Source organism: Simochromis diagramma, unplaced genomic scaffold (assembly GCF_900408965.1).
Source record: "Simochromis diagramma unplaced genomic scaffold, fSimDia1.1 OVJJ01000320.1, whole genome shotgun sequence".
Lineage (NCBI taxonomy): Eukaryota > Metazoa > Chordata > Actinopteri > Cichliformes > Cichlidae > Simochromis > Simochromis diagramma.
In genome coordinates this window covers 7376571-7404268 of record NW_024386773.1, presented here as the reverse complement: position 1 = coordinate 7404268, position 27698 = coordinate 7376571, and the positions used below count along the sequence as shown (strand labels likewise).

The window sequence follows — 27698 nt, the reverse complement described above, 5'->3', positions numbered from 1 at the left end:
AAATTAATCATGAATTAAAAGATCCCAATTCATTGTTCCTAATTCACCCCTTTTAAGTGCACGAATATCAAACAAATCTGGGACTAAATGCAACCCAAATCGACCAAACTTGTGCATTATGACCTGGGAATACCAGCATTACAACACAGCACTGATTTTTTTTTTTCTTTTATTAAAGTGAGCCAGTGAAAGACCCTTTACCCCCACTTAAAAATCTGAGACATAAGGAAAACAATTTGAGATTATTGCCTTCCTTATTCAATGTATTCATTTACAAAACAGATGCCCAAGATCTTTTAAGATAGTCCAAGGAGGAATCTACATCTTGCATCACCTTAAAAGGAATAGCAGTACATTTTATTGAAAAATTTCAGTAGTTAATGACTTGAGTGCAGTACCTTAAGTTGGGAGGTGGTGAAAACAATAAGATTAGAGGACTTAAGAAAAATTGATATATGCAGCAGCTGTACATCCTTTCATCCTCTAGTACCCTGCACGCATAGGCAGGGTAATGACCATGAAGGAGCCAGAACATTTAGAAAAAACAAAAACCTCAAGCTGTGAGCAGATTTCCGCCCTCATACTGTTGCTAGTTTGTCTAATCATATTTTGTACTTGTTTCTGACAAAAATCAAAACCGGTCTACATGAAATGTTCTGAATGCACAAAGGTTTTGAACATGTCTGAGCAATTTATAAAAAAAAAAACAAACAAAAAAATCTGATTTATGATCAGGCAACATATTCATTTACACCTATAACCTACTACTGTAAAAGACAAAGTAACCCAATATCAGAAATTCAGATTACACCTGAATCAAGGCAAACTGAAGATAACAGAAAGCCAGATTATCAAGTTTAGTCAAGAGGGATAATGAACAACAACTTGAGGATTGTATTGCTAAAGAAAAAAAACAAAACTCCCACCAAAGTGGAAGAACCTTACAGCATTAACTTCTAGTCTATGAATTTGGCAGGTGTCACCTGTGCCCAACTCTTTTCATAGATATTTCAATGAAACTGATGCAGAAAACATTTTGCAAAAAGTCAAATGACACCCAAAATTAGCCCAGGGAAGACCATTGGACCCAAACAAAACTTATGCAGAATCTGAGCCTCTGGTCACCACGTGTCAGGTCAGAATCTTGCCTGTGAATTCAAGTGATGCATGAATCAAATAAACTGAACAAGGGAAATGTTTCTAGATTTGTTTTAATGTACAAAATTTGTGACAAAATGTATAAATGGGTATGGCACATTGTGGCTCTGCTTACTCAAGTTCTGAATGACACTGACCAAACTGTACACATTTTTGGAATATTAAGTGTTAAAAGGCAAACACTTGCATCATTAAAACAGTATTTTTTACCCCTTAACGGCTTTAAAAAACAAAACAGTGTTAACTGCACTTTCCTCAGGTTAAAAAAAAAAAAAAAATAAACAAAAAAATATTTAAATTCCTGGTTCACTTGTATAAAAGAACAAAAACTTTAAATATAACATTCAATAAAAGCAGCAGATAAAAGCTCAGTGGAAAGTAACAAAAAGTCCCATTAATCTGCTCATTTGAAAATATGAAGCCAGAAGAGTGGTTCCTCCATCGTAACTATCAGGTGGTTTTTCAAAGCGTTCAAACAAACCAAAAACAAAATAAAGCGACATTAAATCTCAATTTCGGGGAATGCAGTTTGCTAAAACAGTCTTTGCATAGAAGTAGTGAAGATTGCAATCCTTCCAACACAGCAGCCACATTTTGTCCCGATAAACAGCCTGATAAGCACTAAGTAGCAAAAGGGGACTTTCAGTGATACCTGCATCCCAGTCTCATGAGGCTTTGTCGGCATCTTAAACAACCCCCACCCCCAGTGTCAGTTTCACTCCTGTTAAACTCAGTGATCAACGAGGCATCACCAAAGCTCACACTTGTGATTTGGGTTCATGGGAGTATCTGCTTTGCATCCAAAGTGCTTTGAGAATTCACGTGAATTTGACACTGTGCCGATGACCCTGAATCTCGGAGGACTGTGAGGATCTGTCATAACGCCCTCATGCGAGCTCTCAGGTGTCTTGACAGAGCACCATACCTGTGAGAGGAACAGAGATGAGACAAAAAGGATGAGTTATTTGTCTACCCAATCCTTCAGAGTTACTCAAAAAGCTGTTGAGAATAATTTGCTTTGGTGCAAATTACCATGACAACAGGTACATTTGAGAGGCAACAACAAGACAAGCCCAAAAAGTTTGATTTGTCTCCCACTTTGATTTTTGGAGTGATTTTCAGTTCCACAGACTAGTATGTACTTTCCAACTTTCATATTTTATTCATTAAGATCCAGTGTGTGATTTAAGTGTTCCTTTAATTTTTGAGCAGCATATCTTGAGAGACTTTAAGATCAAAATCTCTCTATTCAAACCTGTCCCCTCCACCACCCATCTTATAGCAGTGTTTTAGCATTGGTGTTTATTACAGAGTTTTACACTACAAAGCTTATAATAGGTCTTGTTGTCTTCCTACAGCCATGGTTTTGCATACAAGCATACAATCGAGATCTGTGACATACCAGCTTTCTTAGAGCCTGTCAGAAACAAACAGGAACAAGTGTGGCAAACTTTTGTATCCTTTGAGTGTGGTAAATGCAACGCTGAGAACCAAGCCAAGATGGTAACCACAAATTGTTATTCTGAACAGTTTACAGCTCAAAGAACACCCCCAGAGGGTGTGCTTTAAGGCTTTAAAGCAGAAGCAGCGTTGGTTGGTACAAACCTGGGCAAACCCCACAAAAAACAGCTGATGGTTCGTCATTCCCAGCGCTGGCAGCGTGGCCTCCTCACCGTTCTTTTTAATCCAGTTTAAATAAGCCTTCAAAACAAAAAGAAGCACCTCAATTTACTTCTAGGGCATCACTTTTGCTTCTATAGCATTTGGTCATCTGCCTCACAGCTTATGACCTTTCATTACATGGAAAGAATGTGCGCATGTGAAGTAGTAACTAGAGGCTGACAAGGCCACTCATAGCCACCTGTTGCATTTCCAGGCTTCACTGTAAACTAGACAACCTTTTTCCAATACAGATTAATGATATGACCCACAGCAGGCCTGAGAGATAAACTGCTACAGGGGCCTAATGGCAAATCTGTGCACTGCTCTTCTGACCTTGTAAGCATGCAATGCGTCAAAACTTGGTTATAACCCAAATACAGTCTTATACCAGCATTGCTCACAGAAAGCCCCTTTCTGCACATTTAAATATTTCATGAGGTTTCAAGGTGAGCCGTGCTTCTTATCTGACAGACGTTGTAAGCAGCCTTGAGTCCACCGTTGTCAGCGATGTTTTCTCCCAGCGTTTGTCTTCCATTCAGAGACTCTTGGTTGATGCTGTAATTGCCATACTGCTCCACCATGCACTGGGTCTGCATCTTGAAAGCTTCAACAGAAGAGTTCTTCCACCAAGGGCGTAGGTTTCCATCTTTATCATACTCCCTGCCTTTGAATACAAATATTATTAGTTTCGGTCAAGTTTAAGTCACTCTGAAAATACAAATTAAGATTTTTACCTTGGTCATCAAATGCATGAGTCAGCTCATGGCCCATGACAACTCCAATTCCACCAAAATTGAGAGCTCTACACAATAAAGACAATTTAGAGGGTTGTTAAACAGACTTGCTGAGTTTTAAGTCACCGACAATGATTTAAAGCCAAAACCGACATCTTTTGATCGCCTATGATATCATCACCCATGATGACTCAGACCTCAGAGGCTTAAATAGTGTAGGTGCTGGTCTCAAGTGTGAGAAAGTCATTTGTATTTCACGTTAATCTAAGTGGCTACTGGCTTCAAGTGAACAAAGACCGAAAAGGTGGAAAATTGTGTTTGGGTGGAACAGCTGTTAGCACTGTTGCCTCAAAGCAGCAGTTCTGGATTTGAATCTCAGTAGTATATATGAATGTGAGTAAATGTGCCGGTCAGTTTGTCAGCCAAATATAAATGCCTTTCACAGCAGAATAAAGTTAGTGTTAATTACTTTATTTAGCAAACTCCGATAGAACATAGAGGACATACTTAGGCCAAGAGTGACTGTAGAATGGAACTTGCAGGATTCCTGCAGGCAGAACCATCTCATTTTTTGTTGGGTTGTAATAGGCATTTACTGTTGGAGGGGTCATGCTCCACCTGCAAAACAAGACACAAGAATGCACCTCATGAGATAAACATCAAGTTCCTGTTCCTACACAGACTTCAGATCAGTTTGAAACTAATGGGAACCGTAATCTAACCCCTCCTCCATAGCTCAATTAGAGACAAAGTTTGGTTCTGCTACGTCAGTACAATGCACACACACCCACCAATAGAAATTCACTCCCATAACCGTGTGCTACCTCCCCTGTGAGAAGGATGGTGGGAAAGACTGAAGGAACTCACTGGTTTCGGTTGGGAGGTTTCCTCAGCTGGTCTGCAGTCACTCTGCCTGAGAAGTTGTAGTACTGCATAACATTCTGGAAGTAAAGGCCTGACACCACAGCAAACTGAAAGAGGAATCAAAGTAACAGAAAATAAAAATTCAGCATTTTAAGCAGGCAAAAGAGATTATGACAAACAAAAGTGAGAAGTTAGGACCGGTAATCCACTTTTGCATTTACCTACATCATTGAACACTTTATCCAGTTTCGTGCCATTCATGATGAATTCAGGATACCCGACCATGTTGTATATTGCATCTGCCTGTGAAAGACGACAATTTGTAAGAGACATATTTTCACAGCAGATGGCAGTGCTGCATTTCTCTGCCACTTCTACACAGAAAACCGTTCATGCACAGATGTCACCATAAAGCATCAGGGGGATGCTTTATACCCACTTTTTCTTTTGCTGCCTTTTTTGTTTCTGTGTCCATCCAGCTCACATACTTCAATCCATCCTCAAATGCCTGCTTAATTTCTGTAACCATTTTCTCAGCCTGAAGCACAGGAAGACAAAGAGACGTCAATCGATCTCTCGCAGATGCTATTTTGAAGGAAGAACCTTGAAACACTTACAATGGCTTTGCTGTCCTCAGCAAAGGTGGCTTTGACAAACATTGCGCCAAGAGCAAAGCCCAAGGCACTGTCTGTGTCGCTGACGCACAGCTTCCAGCGTGGAGTGCAGCTCTGCAAAAAACCCAAGACACGTTAAAGAAAACGATGCACCCTTCACTGGTTGTTAGGTGTCATTTGCCTTGTGGAGTGTTTTTTTAGGCTGCCATATTTTGCTTGCTTCAGATTAGTTACCACCTCCTAGATTTCCCAGATTACACATGACTAATCCTCATAAGTTTTAACTTGCTGCATTTAAATTGCCTAGAACCCCGACTATGATAAACAGATCTAAATGGCTAGAAATAAATTCACCAATTTTGAAGTGGAGGTCTGCATCCTGCTTATTGCATTCCTGCTGTTACAATATATAATTAAGACATAACACTACTATTTTTTTGGAACTGTTTTATGAAGGATGCCAAGACCTCTGATAGAAAGTGAACCATATACTTGATAAATTGCTTTGTCTATGACCTTTGAGCTGTTATTTTAAGCAAATTTTAAATGCCATCTCTCTAGGCTCAGCGATTGTATATAGCTCACAGCACTCTACATGCCACACCCAATTTTTGATGCTGCCCTGAGTCACAAGACACTGATACTAGAAACTCTGTCATTTGTTAAGTAGTTACATTTGTCATTTTCCCCCCAAATCTAAAATACACTTTAAAACACACCTCAGTTATTCAAATTAAATTTTGCAATTACAAAATTAATTTCTCATAACTGTTTTTAAAGATTTTCCTTGTATTTGCAAAGTCTAATTTTGCTACCTCTAGACTAACATAAGTTTATCTTCAGGTGAAAATGACAGAGCTGTAGGCAAAAAAAAAAAAAAAAGACGCAAGCGTTCAGAGCAAGAAAACGTTAAAATCCGCTTGGCATACAGATGGAAAATGAGATGTGGAACAGAAACAAAGACGCACGCAGAGTATTGGTTTGTTATTTCAGCTTTACCCCAGTGGGTAACGAGACAGGGAACAGATCTTCCTCCAATAAGGGATGAAGTCACTGGAGTATTCACAGTCAAACAGGAAGCACAACTTTAGAGATTGAGCTGACCTTCCATAAAGTTTTATTTGTTTGAAAAATAAAAAAATAAAATCTGTAGTATCATTGTGTTTCGTAGAGCAAATCATTTGGGTTTTATTTATTGTAAAAATAACTCCATATCAACCTTTGCTCTCTAGAAAGTTGAAATTGTTAACTGCTCTTTGTATGTCAGCCATTTTTTTTTTCTATTATAGGAAAGTAGTGTGAATACTTTGCATTCACAAGACTGCAGATTATCTGTACTCTTTCTGGGGAGGTGTGACGTCATTTACTGCCACTGTATTTATGTAGCAGCCAACTCAAGACCTGGACAGTTTAACTCCGCTGTCTACAAAGTTCAACATAATGAGTGAGGTGAGCAAACTTGCCGTCATTTTTGTGAATGCACCCTTTGATCTGAATTTAAATGTCACAAGACTGTATGCTTACATTATGTCACTGAGCAAACTCTTAAAGCAGGAATTACTCAACAAGCTGTCATTTCTGAATCAACCCAGAAACTTTCAAATGCAAGTAAAAACAAAGAAGGATGCAGTTTGGAGTTTGAGTGTTTTCAGAGCAGGAAACTGCAGATTCCTGTTACTGTGTCTGCATTTTATGAAGTGAACACTTTACATATTCATTTTATTCTTACTTCTGCCCCTAGCTGTTACTGCCACTCGTTTCTGAGAAGGTGCATATTTAAGCCATCTATAATGCAAGTTTGAGCCTTCTGCTATTAGACACCTCTCCAGCTTTGATTCTGAAGACAGACACCCTCTCTACTTTAAGATTAGATGCAAGGCTGTTTGATAAAGCTTCCAGTTAGGGCTGGATCAGGTGACCTCAAACCATCTCCTAGTTATGCTGCTATAGGCTCACCACTGAGACACTTCCCCTTATGCACTAAAGAGACCCCCCCCATGCCTTTAACGTTTGTCTTCCTCTCCTGTAGTCTGGTGGCTGTTTAAGTTCTTCCTCCCCACTGCTGCCAAATGGTTGCACATATAAGGGCTGTCTAATTGCTAGAATTTGTAGAGTCTTTACAATATAAACTGCCTTCTGATTACTGATGTGAACTTAATTTACTTAGGATCACAAAAGGATAGAACCCATCCCTACAGAAGCGGTATTATAGAAATAAATACAAATTGATCTGGCAAAGATTTAACATTAACACCAGTTAAAGCTGGTTTGACATGTTTTTATATCCAATTTAACTGCCAGTGCCCAGATGCATTCCAATATGCCCATCGAATGTTGAGATAACCAGGAAGACATTGATTACAGTGACAAGGCCTAAGGCTTCATCCCTTACCTTCTTGGTTCCATACATGACCTCAAAGAAACGCTGCTCTGCATCCTGGAACTTTTGGTCCAAAATTGAGGCCATCTTTCTCACTACTTTCATCATCATGTAGTTGTTGAGAAGGCTTACAAAAAGAAGATAAAAATATCTGTTAACTGAAGAAGGGGCAATTCACAATAATAGATCCAAGCAGTTGGGTCTTATCATGTAAATGTACAAGAGTTATTGTAGACTGTTGATCTCCTCTGCTCCATTTTATTTATTTGACTGCATAATAAATCTAAGGGAACAGATATTTACATAGCTGTGTTCACAGCGTTATGCAATCTGTCTTTGACACGTTAAAGAAAAAAAATGATTAAGAGTTTCTTTGCACCTCACCTTTTATTTGTTTTAGTTATGAGGTTAGACACTTTCTGGAGGTATTCTTTGGCATAAACCACCACTGGCTCTGATTCATTAAGTGACACAGAAGCAAACATTTCTCTGAGGTATGGCATCCAGTCCACTGCTGGAGCCAGAGTCTGCAACACACAAAACAAGCAACTGAGGAACGATGAGAAGAGTCTGGGCTTCTTTACAGTGATCTTAAAAACTTACATTCATGGTCATCACAGTGCAGCTGACATTTGAAGAAAGTTTAAATACTGCAAACATTTGTTCTTCCCTTTGCCGATATCATCAAAACTGAGGCCTACACTGGAAGTTCAGCATACTTTGCCTGACTTCACTCACCCCAAAATCTCTAAATGGCAGTCACACAAAGGCTCTCAGTAAACCACAGCATTTCCTGATCTAGCTACGAGGTATCACATGCAAACATACAGTGTGCAGCATAAAGCCAGCCACAAACAGAACAAAGACATAACTTAGACATAAGAAACCTATAATATTAGAAAAAACATGAAATGCTTACTCCAAGCTCGAAGCAACAGAATCGCTCTTACTAACCAGTACTGTTGTTACACAAGAGTGCTGTATAAATGTGTCTTGTAGCAATCCACATCTCATGATACTCAACTGGGAAAGACTTTACACAATCGCTAACAAAGACATGCTCCAGGGCCTGTTAGGTCTGCAGTAGGAACTGAGACAGCTTTGGAACTCCAGAAACATGCGGTTAAACCTGAAGTTAGAAGAAGAGATCTCTGGAGACACTCACTGTCAGGTCCTTTGCCTCCATCTTATTGTAAATGAGCTCCTCATCTCTTCTCTCCTCCTGAGGGACTGTGATGTTGGCCAGGGTGGTTTCAAAATCTAAAACTTCCTCCATCATGGCCCGAGAACTTTCCTTTGTGCCACCCAGAAGAACTCCCAACTCCACTAGAAAGTTGAGGTATGCTGTCAGATACTATAAAGAAAGGCAGCACATTGAGACAGGGTTGCATGGAGAAAATGTTTGAATGCATTATAAACTTAAATTAGGAAAGAATTCAAACTATGGAACCACATGCTACTATGCAGAGTTTATCCCCCGAGGCCAAAATAGGAATATTATTAAATATTTGACTTCCTTTTGTAACAAGGCAACGAGGCTCAGGGTGTGTTTAAATTACTGTGCACCCTTGCATGCAAACTGTCATAACTAAAACCAGTCTAACAATGTAGACAATACCTTTTCATTTGCAGTTTTGTTGAGGTAGTAATCACGTGAAGGTAGTCCCAGGCTGGTCTGATCCACCTAATGTTAAGAGAAACAGCCTATGACTCCGTTCGGCCTCTGTATAAGCTCAAAATCAGCCCTTTTGTTTTCATTCGGCAAGTTTCTGCATTAGCCTGGCAACTCCAGCATGTAGGCTAATGCAGAAACTTGCCGGAGATCCCACTTTTTCCTTTTTGTCATAGTCTTGTGACGCCCTACAAAAGGAATGAATTCATTTGAACGCAGATAGATTAATACTGTAGCAATAACAAAGGAATCGGTCCAAGAATAACAGATAAAACCTGTCCACGAGGAAGCTGTTAAACCTTTAACTTCTGTTCTTCTCACCTGGATGATGTTAGTACTGGAGTTTTTGGAGTCTGTGCTGACAAACACAGTGAAGAAAGGAGAAGTACGCAAGTTGGCAGACACGGTTCGCAGAACTTTTTGGAAGTTGTCCTTGTCCCATGGTTCAGTAAGACCCCATCCTCCGATCTGGAACAGACAGTAATTAAGCACACTTTCAGAAACTAATGGAGCCAAGAAAATAAATTATTTTATTAAAATCGATAAAAATGATTTATTTTAAAGTTGAATAACTATACCTGGTCAATTAGTTGCTGGAGTGGCTTAGCTCCCAGTTCCTCAATCTTGGTCTCATTCATGCAGGCCTCATAATATCGCTGGGCCTTTTCTTCAGCATCACTTAAACCTTTCATTGTTGTGTTTTCTGCCCAAATACAACGAAATCACACCAGTGAAAAACAAGCTAAAAATATGGGGGTAAAAGAAGCTAAAAACACTGAACTGCATTCAAATAAAGGATCTTTACCTAATAACTGCTTCATTACAAGCATGTTGTGTTCCCACAGGTTGCTGAAAGAACCCCAGCGGGACTTGCCCTCATATAGTGGGTTGTTTTTTATCCAGCCCCCACAAGCAAAGTTATAGAAGTCCTGGCAGGGATCTACGGATCGGTCCATTGCTCCCAGAACCGCACTGGCCACAGTAATGCATGGCTCTGTTAGGCACAAGCCTGGGTGTGCTGTTGCACAAAAGAGCAAAAAACAGTTTTAAAGCATATTAAATTCATGGATAATTCACTTTCAGCATTATCAGCTAGTGGGAAACAACCAAAATGGATAATCTGAAAATAATTCATTGCGGGATCAGGAAACCAGAGTTTTCTGACCATCTGGAATCCATCATCTTAGAAGAACAAATACAACCTGAAGGGACTGCGTATTGCAATATTCTTTAGAAATAATTAGCTGAAAAGTGATACGTGGCAGGTCTTTGAGGAAGTGGCATGTTCCACTAATAAATAATTATTAATCAAAGTGTCTGATTAATAGATGAATATATTAAACAGAAAAGGGCAGAAGACTGATTACTTCAGCAATCATTTCATTATTTCAACAGTCAAGTACAGTTTTTATACAAACACCACAAACATGTCTTTTGAGCAGTTTTAACATCCAAATCTAAGATGACACTTTCCCATACAGTATATGTGTTAGTTCTCTAGAAAAATAAAGAGGAACCAAGCAGAGCACTGAGGCTTATAGATTCTCGGTTCTAAACATTAAAGCTGTTGACCAGAAACCTTTTAGCATTTACAGAAGTGTAAGCAGTGAATACCTCTACTACAAAACTTCCTGTAAGACCTTCAGCTTGTCCATATAAGGTATGAGTCAGAGACTGAGACATATGTGCTGTGATGATGTTAGTACCCTTAGGAGGTTTCATCCTTGTTCCTTTTATTATTTCAAAGTGTGATCTGACTTGTGGTGCTGAATTGGAGGAAGTGGCATTACGTTTCCCATGGTAAATTTAAGGAAGCTACCATTGATGAGACGCCACCAGGATGTCAATACAATTCCATAAACCCCTTTTTCCATAATGAACAAGGTCAAGAGAGAGATAGGGTTGTTTTTAAGCATCTAACAATCAAATTTCTACTTTAGACTTTTTTTCCTTCCTCATCTCTCACATACAAGAAACTAATCACCACTAGCCAAAAATAATAAAATGAATAATTCGACAACACACAGCACTTTCGTGAAGGAATATTAGGACCACAATAATATACATTTAGGATTTTTGTAAAAAATTAGCATGGGATTCTACCTCAGTTGGCAATTTTACTTTATAATTACAAAACAAATTATATTTATAATTATTTTTTTTTTATAAATCATTGAATTGCATTATTGAAAATTCTCCTTTAAACTATCTTTCATTATAGCAAAGTTGAGTTCCACTCTTGAGGTAAGATATCAGTACTGCCCATGTCTGGAGCTGGAACTACACTGAACAAAAATATAAATGCAACATTTTTGTTTTCGCTCCCATTTTTTAATTGAGCTGAGCTCAAACATCTGTGTATGTAGAAAAAGTTTTCAAAAGACCCATGATTCTCAAATCTTTATAAATCTGTGTTAGTGTTACCAAGATAATCCATCCCACCTCACAAGTGTGGCATATCAAGGGACTGATTAGACAGCATGAATAATGTAGAGGTGTACCTTAGACTGCCCACAATACAAGGCCACTCTGAAATGTGCACAGTTTTGCTTTATGGGGGGCAGAAAACCAGTCAATATGTGGTGTGGCCACCATGTGCCTCACGCAGGGCAACACATCTCCGTCGCATTGAGTTGATCAGGTTGTTGATCGTGGCCTGTGGAATGTTGGTCCACTCTTCAATAGCTGTGCAAAGTTGCTGAATATTGGGAGGACCTGGAACATGCTGACGTATATGCCGATCCAAAGCATCCCAAACATGCTCAATGGGTGACATGTCTGGTGAATATGCTGGCCATGCAAGAACTGGGATGTTTTCAGCTTCCAGGAACTGTGTACAGATCCTTGCAATATGGGGCCGTGCATTATCATGCTGCGACATGATGTGATGGTCGTGGATGAATGGCACAACAATGGGTCTAGGGATCTCATCACGGTACCTCTGCATTCAAAATGCCAGCAATAAAATGCACCTGTGTTCGTTGTCCATAACATACGCCTGCCCATACCAGAACCCCACCGCCACCATGGGCCACAACGTTGACATCAGCAAACAGCTCACCCAGACGACGCCACACATGCTGTCTGCCATCTGCCCTAAACAGTGAAAACCAGGACTCATCTGTGAACAGAACGCCTTTCCAACGTGCCAAACGCCATCGAATGTGAGAGTTTGCCCACTCTAGTCGGTGACGATGAACTGCAGTCAAGTCCAGACCCCGATGAGGACGACGAGTATGCAGATGAGCTTCCCTGAGACAGTTTGTGCAGAAATTCTTTGGTTATGCAAACCAATTGTTGCTGCAGCTGTCTGGGTAGCTGGTCTCAGGCGATCCTCTAGGTCAGCGGTTCCCAAACAAGAGTGTTGCATTTATATTTTTGTTCAGTGTATTTAGTTAACTTTGCTATACCAAAGTCTTTCCAGAAACAAATTTCACCACTTGGCAGCTGGTTTGCTCTGGGCTTGGGAAATACCCCCAAGCAAACACTTGGGGTTTTATTTGAAGTGTTATTAACATAAACTTTTTTTAAATGGATGCCAAGACAAAATGTAGATTTATAGAAAAAAAGCTTAAAGTTTACAGACTTAGTTTTAATATAATTTCAAGTTTACTTGCCCACTCTTCATTTGGACCATTATAGAATTCTGTCATATTTACTTTTACAACATTGAGTGCCATGCCTCTCTCTTCTATAAGTTCTCTGGCTTAGACTTCAAGAAACTTAATCCAGACATTCTAGTAAGAATCTAATAAGTCTAGTAAGAACAAACTTTGCACAACTCCCTATTTAATAACCCCCCCTGCAAATTGCAGTCTTACAGTCTTTCCTTGTGCAGAACAAGGAAAGAAAGCACAGTAAGTAAGCTTTTTGCTATAGCTTCACATTTAGAAGTACAAATATAACCTTTAAACCCTGGAGGCAGGGATATTCAAAACAAAGCCTGGTGCCTTTTTTTTAAGAAAAGAGTCATGTCTCTTTGATTAAGCAATGAGGCCAACTGGTACTACTATAATTAAAATGGGTGTAGCATTCTTGTGCATCACTTCCATTTCATGTTTTGCATAGGTGACTTTTCAAAACACTTAGGACAGCAGTGGTCAGCATTGTCACTTTAAAGCAAGAATATTCTGGGTTTGGGCCTTCTCTATGGCGTTTGCAAGTCTTCCCAGCGTCTGCATGTTTTTTGGCAGATACTCCAGCTTCTTCCCACAATTCAGAGGGTTAGGTGATTTTACAGTAAACTGGCTGGAGATGTAAATGTGAGCATGAACAATTGTCAATGTGTTAACCCTGTAATAGCCCAAGACCTGTCCAGGGGGATCTCCCAATCCCACTCACAACCCTGAATTGGATAAAGGGAAGAAAAATGCATGAATGGGGTAGCCTGTATCAGTAATTTGCACCAGAGGTACACTTCAACTGTGAGAGACAGAATGTGAAAAAAAAAATCCATGAATCCACATGGTAGGATTTGTGAAGAATTTATTCGTAAATCAGGGTGGAAAATAAGTATTTGGTCAATAACAAAAATACAACTCAATACTTTGTAACATAACCTTTGTTGGCAATAACAGAGGTCAAACGTTTACTATAGGTCTTTACCAGGTTTGCACACACAGTAGCTGGTATTTTGGCCCATTCCTCCATGCAGATCTTCTCGAGAGCAGTGATGTTTTGGGGCTGTCGCCGAGCAACACAGACTTTCAACTCCCGCCACAGATTTTCTATGGGGTTGAGGTCTGGAGACTGGCTAGGCCACTCCAGGACTTTCAAATGCTTCTTACGGAGCCACTCCTTTGTTGCCCGGGCGGTGTGTTTTGGATCATTGTCATATTGGAAGACCCAGCCTCGTTTCATCTTCAAAGTTCTCACTGATGGAAGGAGGTTTTGGCTCAAAATCTCACGATACATGGCCCCATTCATTCTGTCCTTAACACGGATCAGTCGTCCTGTCCCCTTGGCAGAAAAAACAGCCCCATAGCATGATGTTTCCACCCCCATGCTTCACAGTAGGTATGGTGTTCTTGGGATGCAACTCAGTATTCTTCTTCCTCCAAACACGACGAGTTGAGTTTATACCAAAAAGTTCTACTTTGGTTTCATCTGACCACATGACATTCTCCCAATCCTCTGCTGTATCATCCATGTGCTCTCTGGCAAACTTCAGACGGGCCTGGACATGCACTGGCTTCAGCAGCGGAACACGTCTAGCACTGCGGGATTTGATTCCCTGCCGTTGTAGTGTGTTACTGATGGTGACCTTTGTTACTTTGGTCCCAGCTCTCTGCAGGTCATTCACCAGGTCCCCCCGTGTGGTTCTGGGATCTTTGCTCACCGTTCTCATGATCATTTTGACCCCACGGGATGAGATCTTGCGTGGAGCCCCAGATCGAGGGAGATTATCAGTGGTCTTGTATGTCTTCCATTTTCTGATGATTGCTCCCACAGTTGATTTTTTCACACCAAGCTGCTTGCCTATTGTAGATTCACTCTTCCCAGTCTGGTGCAGGTCTACAATACTTTTCCTGGTGGCCCTCGAAAGCTCTTTGGTCTTGGCCATGGCGGAGTTTGGAGTCTGACTGTTTGAGGCTGTGGACAGGTGTCTTTTATACAGATGATGAGTTCAAACAGGTGCCATTCATACAGGTAACGAGTGGGGGACAGAAAAGCTTCTTACAGAGGACGTTACAGGTCTGTGAGAGCCAGAGATTTTCCTTGTTTGAGGTGACCAAATACTTATTTTCCACCCTGATTTACGAATATATTCTTTACAAATCCTACCATGTGAATTCATGGATTTTTTTTTTTCCCATTCTGTCTCTCACAGTTGAAGTGTACCTCTGGTGCAAATTACTGACCTCTGTCATCATTTTAAGTGGGGGAACTTGCACAATCGGTGGCTGACTAAATACTTTTTTGCCCCACTGTATGTTTTGCTAGATTTTCTTGAGTCTTGCTCTGGGTTTGTGGACACAAAGTCAACCATTTCTACATTGCAAAAGAGTGTCTAATACATAAAGCACAAATTTGTTGATTGGCCTCAACTTTCAAGGGATCAAGCAGGGTCACCTTTGAGCCATCTATATATTTGTAAGTGTAGCTGTGACCGGTCTAAAATTTCTCCAACAATAATTTGTCTACTTCACCTGTAGCTTTCACAAGACATGGTTGATGTGGCGAGGAGAAAGTAAAGTTGTGTGGGGTCATTTATGAAATTTGTAAATACAGGCACTGGGCTCCTTTTTTATTTTATAGAAATAAACTTATTTTGAAAATCAAATTTTCAGTAATCCAAATATTTTGATTGTTTCTGCATCATTTTTTTTAGTTACTGGAAGCAGCCGATTGTAAAACTTAAGTGTATAAGTTAATTACAGGCTAGGATTCTTTCATTCTTTTGTGGAGTTCAGAAAAAATAAATAAGATTACAAATGTAAAATCACTGAAAGATCAAAATAATAGTAATATTGAGGTGTCAATAAAACTTTGAACTCACTCTGTTTGTAGAAAATCCCAGTTGTGATGAGAGTTACGAACAGGCCCACTGACAGAACGCACACCAAGCACATTAGCCTCCTCTCCATCTGTGTCCTGCTCGGCCAACATGAGGAACGGCCGTGCAGAAGACTCACCTACACACATACAAGTCCTTTAGATTGCTTTTTTAAATTCAAAGCCACAGACACTACTGCATGAATGACACACAATGAGTGTATTTACTTGTGAACAAAAGCTGGAAAATATTGTGTCTAGACAAAGTTTCTCAGGGATTTGATGACAGGTATGGTTTCACAGCACAATGGCTTCTCCAAAGGTCAAGCATTCTTTCATTGTTTCCTCACTAATAAAAGCACAGTTTACTTTTGGCCTAATATAAGACAAGACAATGCTGAACTTTATCTGCTGCTTTTGGTGTTCACCCTTTAAATGATGAGTTTACTGATCTGCTGAAAAGTGGCTCGAAGACTTTGACTCCAAGAGTCACTCATATCCTTCAATGGACACATTACAAACTCTGGTCAGTCTGAACGAGACTCCTATAAATAAATGGTGGCTTTCGTTCATTCCACACACTACACTGTGTTGAAGCCAGGTATGCCCAAACTATAAATATAGGGATCAGATTTGCTGCTATTAGAAGACATTTTCACAAGTCAAATTAAAGTGTGATCGAAGCAAAGGCGGCTTCTTAATCCCAGAGCCTTAGTGAATTAAGCAGGTTTGGTGCAGAGCTGCATTTCTGAGCACAATTGGGATAATCACTGCCAAGTCTTTCTCACCTGTAGTCTGCCACAGTCTTAGGAAGCTACATTTCATTTCACAAAAATAAAAACCCACACGTTATACTTGAATCTAGGCACAGTTTGAACACTGTTTCAATCCTGGTTAAATAAAAGCACCTAAAGAATGAACGAACTGAAGAATGAACTGCACAAAGCAGTGTCTGTCTGCACTGTATGGACATGAACAGTACACTGTTCAACTTAAGGAATGAGGCCAAATGCTCTATCTGCAGTCTCAGTGAAATCCTTTATACATGCTGTGTTCTTTCATAAAGCAGAAAAAATACAAAGGATTTCACACTTAAATGCTTCAGTGTCTGTGCGCAACAACTTCCTTGTGTGAAAACCATAAAAAAAATAAAGACAACTTCATCTCAATGGGGAGGGAAAAAAAAGCAACCAATTTCATTCTGTTTTAAAACTAAAGTCAATTTGTGGAATATTCTTGCGTTGTGGTCTTCTAAGACACAGGAGACAAATCATTTTTAAATTTTACAAGTAACAATTAAGACATTTGTCCAAACATTAATATTTGCCAAATTGCTGAAATGTTGTAAAATGATCTCAAAATGCTGTCAACCAAATACATGAGTAGAAGAAAGGGCAGCAGCAACAGCATACTCTTAGTGTTTTGATTATGGCTTTTTGCATTGTTTTTTACTACAGAGAATAACATTTCCAGGATGTTTATGTAAGGCTCCTGTAAAATACAAGTACATGCTGTTGGGAATTTTTTTCATTTAGCTAGCTTTATTATTTTTACTGTTGACATGGTTAATTTGTGCTTGATGCCACACTGAAAGCCAAGCAAAACAGTGGAGGCAAAGTTCAGATTTCAGTATTGTTTGAACTATAGACCGTTTTCAGTTATAGCACTGACAATTTTATTTTACAGGTGTTTTATTTTGTCCCCACCATGAATAAAACAAATAAATAATAAGATGCAGCAATCTGCACCCAACATGTATGAAAATGATAAAAATGACAGCTATGCATTTATCCATCAATTCATTCCTTTTCTTAACTGCTTATCCAACCGGTTTCAGTGGACTGATACCAGCTGATGCTGGGTGAGAGTTGGGTGCACCCCGTCCATCACTGAGCAAAAACAAAATGCTGTCTCTGGACAGAACTGGAGGAAACCCACACAAGTGATGTGACCACATTTTTCTTTTTCTGGTGACTTTTTCTGGAAGAGTTTAAAGCTTTTTTTTTTTTAAACTTATTCATTAACAGTATTCCAGTGGATCCAAATTTAGTTTGAGAACTACAGACACTGGGGAGGATATGTCCCAGCTCACTAGCGGTTAGGCCATCTTTCGTTCAACTCTCATGCAAATATACTCACTAATCTTATAATCTTCTATTTCATACACATGCTCAGTTCAGAATGAGGCCTCTATTTAGATGTTTTGGCCAATGCAACATTACTTGAAGACTTCAACTTCCTTCATAAATCAGAATAGGAATACATTTCTAAGTACTAGATATCTTAAAGTTACAGATAGACATGTTAAACTAATACTACGGCTAGAGTGGCAGCTTTTATTGAACCACTAAATGAGGACAGCTTGGTTAAAAAGAAAAAACTAATCATAAGCCTAAGCCGCTGTTGGTTCATCTGTAATTGAAATTTAGAAAATGCGTTGTCTTACACCAGGTGCAAAACCTCAACAATTACACACTTACCCACATGTTCTATAATAATCCAGTACCAACCTGTTTCTTATTTTTAGCCCAAGGTATTTGCATTCTTACCTGCATGGGAGCTGATGGGTAGATATCGTCACTGGTGGAGTCCACCACGTCCTCCTCATCCAGGGTGGCTCGCCTGTATGCGGACATCTGAAAAGTCAAATTAAGAAAAGACTCTCTCAGAGCTTCCATGTTGCTTCAAGCATCTAATAACATCCCACTAACGTGTGTGAGAGTTTTTGCGTGCGGTGTCTGTTCTTCAGGAATTTAAGGCAGAGTAGGGTTTCCCTCTAAAATCCATCAGGAGAAAACAAAATCATCCGGTTTACTTCTTTCACTCACACAGCAAAACTGCTTGGGGGAAAAAAAAAAAATGGAACAAAAAACAACATGTGTTGGTCTGCCTTTCAAAGCACTTTTCTGCTCCCTCTAGTTCTCTCAACACCTCTAAACGCCCCCATGGCTTCAGGCAGAGAGACCCTGCAGCAAACTTCACAACAGTAGGAAAACCTCCTCCTCCTGAAAGTACGATCTCCTTGCGCTTCTCCTCTCCCTCTCTTCCTGAGCAAAGTTTCTGTAGACTTCCTTTTCAGCACGGTCTGTGCAAACACGGCAACAGAGAAGCCGGAACTACTGAAAAACGGGAAGTAGCTCTGACTTTTACATGACTGAGACTGAGTGTATGGTACAGATTGTGTGAGCGTGCGCGTCTATGTGAGTGTGTGTGAAAGCACATACTCAAATGTGGTTTCACTTAGATTTGTGGAGGCAAGCGCGTAGTTGTAGTTCACGCCCTTTGTCTTTTCTATAGGACACAATGGACTGGGAGGAGGAGCACAGAAAAAAAACAACAACAACAATCTTTTACATACATGCTTAGTTTCTTTTGCAATTGTTACCTGAAAGTCATAACAGCCACTTCTTCTCATGTTTAATCCCTCACCCAAAAAGGGGCACAAACATGAAAAAGCTGTTTTAAAAAAAAAAGAAGAAGCCAACCAGAAGGGAAGCTGTGAGTATATATGCTGGGGAGAGTGATTATCTGATTGGGGACAGGTGTGGTGGAAAATTGGAGGGAAACGTAAGAAGGACCAGAAGCAAAGCTAACAGGAATGAACATAGTCCAAGGATTACAAAATAAATCAGGAAGTGACAGAACAGAAATCCTGCACCATGACGTGTAAGTGGAACCTGTCATCGGTATAACCTAAACACATAGTTATAAGACAAAGAATATCTACAGCTGACCATCAGCAGTAATTCCTTCTTTGGGAAGTATATGTAAAAAAGAAAAGAAAATGTATCATGGCTCTATTTATTAAAGTATAATGTCTGGCTGATTTAAGTGGGTAAGCGACACAAACACCAATAATGCACAACCACACTAACTTTCCATTATAAAAAGAAAAATAACTTGAAAGGTAAGGTAATACTAAGAATATTTCATAATAATGTATAGAAATAGCACTTCAAAGTTTCCTTTATGAGCTGGAGTGGGAAGCTGGTCACCAAATAACAAAGAAGTTTAACCCTATTAGCTGAGGCTTGCAAATGGATCCATTTATTAGACAGCACATCATATTGCAAATCGTTTTAATCTGCTGAAGAAGCTATAAAGATTTTATAAAGCAGCTGCTTTATTTTTGACCTGTGATGATGGGAGGGAGAGCAATAAGGTTCTCATAGCCTTGTGTCCTGCACTGTAGCCTATTTTTGAATCTGCCGCCCAGCTGGAACACATGTTCTTCCTGTGGGTACTCTGGCCTCCTCCATGAGTCCAAACACATACATGCTAGCTTAACTGTTGATTTTAAGTTGGCCGTGGTTGTGAATGGCAGCGCGCATGATTGTCTGTCTCTCTAAATGACTGGCGACTAGCTAAGACCCTGAACTGAATAAGAAAAATTGGATGAATGGTGATGCTTTTATGACCAAAAGAATATGAGCAGGAATGTGAGCAGGGGAAATTAGCTTTCTCTGAAGGGTGTCTCGGCTAAACCTCAGCATGATTTAGTACTGTGCTGAATCCTCACTGAGGGGTGATGTCATTTTTTGCATTTATACATGTGCATTGATCTGTGTGTATTGCTCTACCAGGAGGTTTTGTTTGGATCTGGAGCTGACTAAACTTCAGGAATAATTACTTTTACTAAAATGCAGGAAGGCTGAGTTGATACATGTGTTTTTATGACTGTGAAAATGAGAAAATGCCTACACATGCAGAAAACTAGCTATTTTATTAGCATAACTGTAAGCAAGAGACAGTTACAACTTTTGTTACACAGAGGTATCCTCCCTGTGTTACTCAATATACTGAGGTTATACCATATAATGCTACCAAACAGCCCTATCACAGCTGTTGTGGTCTGTGTGGCAGAAACACGTAGTTATATCACTGTGAAGGTGCACGTCATTCTGTGGTGCAGGGTACAGATTTAAACCATAGCTGTCTATCCTTTCATTTTTCAGTGCTTATCTAGGTTGGGGTCACAGGGGTAGCAATTTAAGCAGAGATGGCCAGAACACCCTCTCCCCAGCCACCTCCTCTTCCAGGGGGACACCAATCAAGCCTGGTGGGTAGGGGTGGGACGGCTCCTCCAGGTAGAACGTGGACAAATGGGGACATGGAATATCAGTTAAATCCTACAGTGTCAACGAAACTGGATACACGATGGATGGACATAAAGAAACTTTCATGAATGACTTATATAGTGTTTACGTTTTTATTTAGTTTTTAAGATTTATCTCGTTTATTTTCTTAAAAAGCACTACTTTCTCATGTCTTCTGTATTTCCTTTTTCTTCACTCTGTGTCACTACCACTCATTTCCTCTTTTTCAGTGTCATATGTGTCTTTGTGTGTTACTTTGCCACTTTTGTGATTCCCCTGCCCCACCCTCATTAGGTTCACCTGTCTTCATTTATTTTCACCTGTGCCCATCAGCCCTGTGTGTATATACTCCTGTCTCGCCCCGTGTCACTGGTTAGGCTGTCTGCTGTTCCACCTGGTGTCCCGCCTTGTGGTCTCGTGGATTACTGTGGTGTTTGCACAAGCCTTTTGGACTTTGTTTAGACTTGTAATTCTTTTTTGGGTGTCAATGTTGCAGCTAAACCTGCCTCTTGGGTTCTACATTTTTGACCTTTAATCACATTTAAACAACTAAAACACAAAAAAACTGTTAGTGGTGGTGTTTAAATTAAGCAAAATTTAAAACCCATCTGAGTTTATGAATGTATTCATAGCAGCCTATTTCACAATAAATCTCAAATATTTGAATAATTGGACATCATTTTTGGGGAATATTAAACTACACACCACAATATAGTTTCTTGCTTGCAATTCAAAGAGTCAATTTCCAAATGTTCTGATTATTCTCAAAGGCAATGTGCAATCTCCAAATGTTGACGTTACGCTACGTCCAGATGAACAGAATCAACTTTTGGAGTTACTTTCCTGGATGATTGATTGCAATGTGCAATCCATTTTTAAGAGCTAATTTGAAACTTCCAAACCTAAGGAGCTACTTCCTATCACTTACAATTCATAAACAGATCTTTTAGTACAGCAACTGACATTACACAACTTTGTTTTCTAATACTCCCCATAGCCTGTTGCGTCAGTAACGAGGACAGGTTAAAAAAAAAAACAAAAAAAGAAAAAAACTTTTGCAATAAATCTTGTGTATACTGGTTCAGTGAGTGCTAGAGGAATTACTGGCTCCTATTGATACAGCTTTTCAGGCGTTTCTGGTAACAGGAAAAGATCAGAGTGGCAAGGAAAGCGTTGACTGGATTGCTGCTTTTATTAACGAACTGCGCCATCCAGGTCACTTTCAGCAGCTCTGACATTGAACTGCTAGCTGTGAGGTTACACACACATTACATGCTCTGGAAGTTTTTAAATGCCATCTTGGTTGTTGTTTACATCCTGCCTCTGCCAACCAGGCAACCACGTGTAAAGTCATCTACTCTGTTGCAGCAAGACTCCAGACTATGCATCACAAAAAGTTGTCTTGCTTGTCTTACACAAGTAAGACTGTAGACTTTTGGTAGTAAATATACATATCTGCAGTTCACTAGTAAACACCTGAAGCACAAGAGGCCAGAGATATAGATCGTTCTTATGCTACAATTTCAACACTGTTAACAGGACAATGATTAACTTCAGCTGCCTGTCAACCCGGTAAATGTGTCACCACAATGCAAAACGCCAAAGGGGGATATATTAAAAACATTTTTGCCCTGAGTATTTTGATCATCAAGCATATAATCAGACTCTAAAATAGCACTTTTGTCCAATCTTAGTTTTTCCCCTTGTGGGCAGTTCACATGTTAGTCTTTTGACCAAAAACCAAACCCGCGACTGAAATAAATGTTTACTTGATTAAGACTTTATTAGATTGTCTCATAAGCACAGCCAGAAGGTCAGATCCTTTCTTTTAGTTCCCACTCGTCTCTCATAAACAAAAATTGATGTTCCTACCACAAAAATCCTCGAGAATTCCATGCAAACCAGGAGCACAAATTCCTGTGATTCCTACTAAATCTTGGTTTCTATTAGATGAGATTTATGAAATGAACCCCAATGGGAGGAGGGGAACAGCTGTCAGTTGAAGTTAAACTGAAAATTTGTTGAGAAAGAGTGTTGGATTTGTTGGTACTGCTGTTCTTGGTCGGCTGCTTGCTGCTTAAATAGTTGTACATAAATAAGCCAACTTAAAAAAAAGAAATAGTTACTGAAGCAGAAGGAAACTGAAAAAAAAAAAAAATTAAAAGGCTTTCATTCTGATCAGTAGTATAAAACTTACTAGGGAAGACACTGATACCAGCCAATAACTGTTTGGGGGCTTTTATTCTGAAAAAAACCTACTGCTTGTTGTTGTCCTCATAACTTCCTAGATCTAACTAGGGGCTTTATTATAAAAAAAAAAAACATATCAGGCTTACATTAAGAAGGAAAGTGCTTTCTTTAAAAAAAACAAACAAAAAACAATAACTCGGCGTTTTTATTTTGGAAACTGGATATATTTTAAAGCACATTGAGCTTACATTAAGAAACTGGTGGCTTTTATTTTGAAAATCTGACCCCAAGACCCACGCTGTAGCAGTCGTCATTGTGTTTCTGCGACAAACACTGCAGGATTAGTTGCATGCCAAAAAACAAACAAGCAAAAAGGATGATTCTACATACTTTGCAAAAACCATTACTGTGTTGGTGTGTTTATGAACTCCAATAAAGGGCTGGCAGCTGGCCTGCTGGGTCATACAATCAGCTTATGAAAAAATGGAAGGACTAAAATGATGAGGGGAAAGAGGTAGGGCAGAATATGAGGGCATAGATACACTTTCAATTATATAAATGGTTTCGAATGGCCTATAGCTCAAAGCAAAAGGTCTAATGGGGACATTGACGTTTGACTTTCTCGTTTGACACACATACATTTTGCTCCATCAATATTTGACCTATAACTCATTAAAGGATTACAGCTGTTCCATTTAACAAAAAAAGTGCCTCATGAATTAAACAAAGTGAGTGTAACTCAACAAAATTATATGCAAAAAAGAAAAACACCCCGGTTTAATCATGTAGTCTGCTTTGGATCACAGTGCAGGATAACAAAATGCAGTATTTACTGGCACTGACCACGTTGTTGCTGCACAGGCATTCCTGTGCACATTCACTGTTTCTGAACACTTTCCTGGCAGCTAGAGTCTGTGCAGATGTGTACGCACAGATTGCCACACAGATTGAGCTGAATCACTACATAATCACAATACCACTTCCCCTTTCCTGTTAATATTTTGTGACCAATAAAGGCCTCTTTTATTTTCAAGAAATGTGAATTGTAATACTTGATGCAATACTAATATACACTCATCCACACAGACCTGAAAGAAAGAGTTATAAATTATAAATATGAACCTTAGGTCTCTCCTGCTCACAAGTTCCTGTTGATGCCCTTTCTTAAAGGAAGTCACGCTAAGTGACAAGTGGGAGGCATATGAAAACATAAAATGATGCAAATCTTACACTAACAGTCTGTGGTCAAGGTCAGTTGTGGACACTTTGTAGGAAATCCCTAATGGTGTCCCACAGGGCCCAAAGATGTCTTCCCAAAGTAAGGCCGACAGTATGCGAGGTAAGTATCCTCCAATTCTTGGAAATGACGGGAGACTGTGGCCTTTGAGGGAGAATGTAAACCCCAACCATGCGTCAGTAATTCGTCACTGATCCTGCAAACCAGACGATTATTTGTAGCACTCGGGCATTCTTCCAATAATAACTTCAGTGTGTTTGTGTTTAGAATTGGGTGCTGCATGCGCTGTGGCGTGCAGAGTTTGACAGTTTATTAGCAAAGAAACAAATGCGAGTAGGACGAGAGGAAAAAGAAAATGTGTAAAAAATGTCGGCGGAAGGAGGGAGATGATTTAAAGTTTGTCTGACATGAGCTGGCAGTGCACCCATTCGGCACGGGAAGAAGTGTGCCCTGGTCAACCACTGTGGTAAGCCAGCGAGACGCTAGGTCTGGATGCAGCTGCAGACCACATAAGATCAGTAATTAATGACTACATGCTAGAAACAAGTTACAATATAAGCCCAGTATCCTGCGCAAGAGACACGTGTCTGTTGACTTCTGTTTATCAGATCTGAATCATGCTGTGCTGTCATGCAGAGATGAATCTGAGAAGACTTTCAGCAAGAAGCAGAGAAAAAAACAGGCTTCTTTCCAAGCCTAAAGCTCTTTGTTAACCCATTGGTGTGAATCCAAAGTTCAGGAAAAACATTCCAGGAATACCACCCTGTCGAACATAAACATGACTAAACATCCTACTATAACAAGTAGCCTACAAACTTTTTGATCCAGTCCAACATATTACCTGATGAGAAACTGGCTGAACACACTGCAGCTGCCTCTGGCTGTGTTTACTGGAATACTGCAATTCAGTGCTCGCGGCTTCAACTTGTTAGCTGAGTTTTCGACCTGTGCCTAATGTTCGCATGTTTACGTAGCAAATGAAGCAAAGAAATTAAACTAGGAATAATGCCTGGTGCAGTTGTTCCTAAAAGGATCCACCAACCACTTAATCTTTTGTGTCCAGGCTCCTGTTTCTGCCTGAAGGCCACTGATAAGACAAAGTCATCTCAGGCTGCAGCTCTTGATCCCTGATGTCAAAACAGCAGTGGACATTTCTTTTTTGTCACAGTGCAGAGACAATGTTTCCTTCGGGGAAAACACCCTGATAATGACCCCCCCCCCCCCCCCCCCCCCCCCACACACACACACACACACACACAAAAAAAAAGAAAAAAAGTAAGACATAAAGCTACTTTCCCAGGCTTTCCCAGCTCTGATTGTTAAACTAAGCTGAAGAGCTTTATGAGAATCATAACACTTCAGGCCTATTTTTAGTGTTCTGTGTATGCCTCCTTTGACAAAATAAAGAGCTTGCATTTTCTCTCACATGGTTTTTAATATGCAGGTTTCAGCTCTGAAATTCTTCAGATTCCTGGTTAGTGTACGACTCCAACTCATTATTCTGTGTACTTTTCAGGTACTCTGACGTATGTACAGTGATCAAATATCAGTGAGCCAGGTCTTGTTTCGCCATCATGCTGTGTGTCTGCTGCAAGTAACCAAAGTATTAAGTTCAGTCATCCTGACCCTGCATGCACACAAGTTAAACGTGGTAGAATAATATTTGCCCTGATACATATAATATGGCATATTGCTATATTTCAATATAGTTCTCATATATGATTAACGCGCTCCAAGCAGGACCTTTTTAGCATAAGGCCAGGATTAAAAGGAGTGGCACACGGAATCTTGCACCAGCACAAACAGATAACAGCAGATTACCTGTTCCTGCTGTTGTTATGGCACACTCCTGATCACACCTAGGTAATGAATAACTGGGTGAACCAAGCTCCCCAAGTGCAACACCTCCAGAGCCTTGTAAACATCTTTAAAGCAATCAATCACCCAGGCATGAAACTGTACAAATAGTTGCCTTCTGTGCCAGCAATCAACAGAGCAGTATTTCAAACAACCTAGATATTGATTTTAACTTGAGTTTGGACTGGTTAATTGCTTCATAAATTAAAAAGAAAAAGCAGTGAAAAGCAGAAGTAGCTCTCAACAGAGAGGAAAAGGAAGTGGCAAAAGGACATGAAAATCAGGAAATCCAATTCCTCCTAAAGCTGAGGTTAAGGTGAAGCAATCTATTTTAGGAAGAATTTGCTTTAAATTTGATGTAATAACTTGAAACTTTTATTATGGTTGCGTTGGTCCCTAAACACAAGCAGAAAACATTCTGGATAGTCTTTTAAAGAAAGTTTTCACTATTTAGTTCTTCACAGTACACAAAGAGGGGGGCAGAGGCACAAAACAATCAATTTTTTGCCTCTGTATATATAATAAATTCTTACAAATGTAATCTCAAATACGCTGGTTGTAGAAGTTGTGGTGACTAAAATGTCACATATGCACAGGTCAGTGCAGACGGTTGAGCATGTTAAATGGTACATGGAACGATAGGATGTTGAGGTTGACTCACTAAACGCACCCCTGGGTATTTATGAACACAACTTTGATGACTCAAACGTGATGTGTGTCAAAGTTAGTAGTGAAAACCTGAGAGGCTGCAAACAAGACTATTAATGCAACATATTTGAATATGGCAGCAAAGCCCCAAATCTCTATTGGATAGTTACTGTCAAATTAAAACCCACAGCATGAAGCTAACCTAGAATAAGGCCACTAAACTCCATGCAAGGCTCTGTATGCAGCCTGCTCTTTAGTTATATAGGAAGCACAGCCACACATTTGCATTAACATTTCCTTTAAAAACAGGGTTTCTTCCTTTAATGACCACAACCTCGCAGTAGTTTGTAATAATTAGTCTCTCTTAATGCGTTACTGCGCACAGTCCAGTTGTGTAATTACACTTTTAATCAGTATCGCGTGTAGCCAGAGGACGTCTTACCGTGCTCTCTGTTGATCTGCCGCTGCCGCCACCGCCGTGACTCTGGTGCGCTTTCTGACCGTGGGACAGTGAGCGATCTTCAGCTAAAACAGCCAAAGAGCCTGCGCTTCATTGTCAAGATAGTTCACGTCCCTCTGAAACTTTCCTCCACTACGCCTCTACCCCGGAAATCAGCACATGCACACCTAGAGGTTTCAAATAGAAGCACTCAAACTGAAATGAAAGGCGTCGGCAAGAAGCTGCTCTCTCAGCATAAAAACATCAAATTGGTTTTTAATGGTGAGGTTTAATATTGACCTCTCTCTTTTCCCCCGTATCCGAGTTGTCACAGTAGCCTACATAGATTAGTAAAAGATAAACACTAAGGAGTATTAGCCTGTATTACTAAGTTAACCCAACATTAACTAAGCATTTTGGTTATGCTGAACTTGCCAGAGCAATGATATCAATATAACTGGTGATAAATTAACTGAGCTCGTGTAACAATGTATCAAAAGTTCAAACAACCATCAAAATGTATGCTTGTTCTTCTAACGTCATTAACTTTAAAATCCCAATTCAAAAGTTTGAATTTTTAAAATGTAATTATTATTATTATTATTATTATTATTATTATTATTATTATTATTATTAATAATGACAATAATAA

At 39.7% G+C, this 27698-nt stretch overlaps 1 protein-coding gene and 1 long non-coding RNA gene across 4 annotated transcripts; both read right to left on the bottom strand.

The window, feature by feature from the left end:
- Window positions 1-1193: 1193 nt before the first annotated feature.
- On the bottom strand, window positions 1194-27174 carry ece1 (endothelin converting enzyme 1). 3 transcript variants are annotated; one of them, XM_040005854.1, is made up of 19 exons: window positions 27050-27174; window positions 18129-18215; window positions 15584-15719; window positions 9890-10102; window positions 9663-9787; window positions 9406-9552; window positions 9031-9096; window positions 8578-8766; window positions 7797-7939; window positions 7425-7539; window positions 5036-5146; window positions 4858-4956; window positions 4644-4721; window positions 4422-4525; window positions 4062-4172; window positions 3555-3622; window positions 3294-3484; window positions 2764-2859; window positions 1907-2083 (listed from the first exon to the last, which is right to left on the bottom strand). In XM_040005854.1, the coding sequence occupies exons 2-19, from the start codon at window positions 18213-18215 to the stop codon at window positions 1907-1909; spliced, it is 2256 nt and encodes a 751-aa protein (XP_039861788.1). In that variant the 5' UTR covers window positions 27050-27174. The 3 variants fall into 3 exon arrangements, with proteins under 3 accessions (XP_039861772.1, XP_039861788.1, XP_039861781.1); XM_040005847.1 differs by lacking the exon at window positions 27050-27174 and adding an exon at window positions 18965-19081; XM_040005838.1 differs by lacking the exon at window positions 27050-27174 and having other exon boundaries at window positions 1194-2083; window positions 18129-18257.
- LOC120717726 lies at window positions 13036-15573 on the bottom strand. Its single transcript, XR_005692271.1, has 2 exons — window positions 15013-15573; window positions 13036-13471 (listed from the first exon to the last, which is right to left on the bottom strand). It is a non-coding gene; the product is annotated as an uncharacterized LOC120717726 (long non-coding RNA).
- Window positions 27175-27698: the final 524 nt, after the last annotated feature.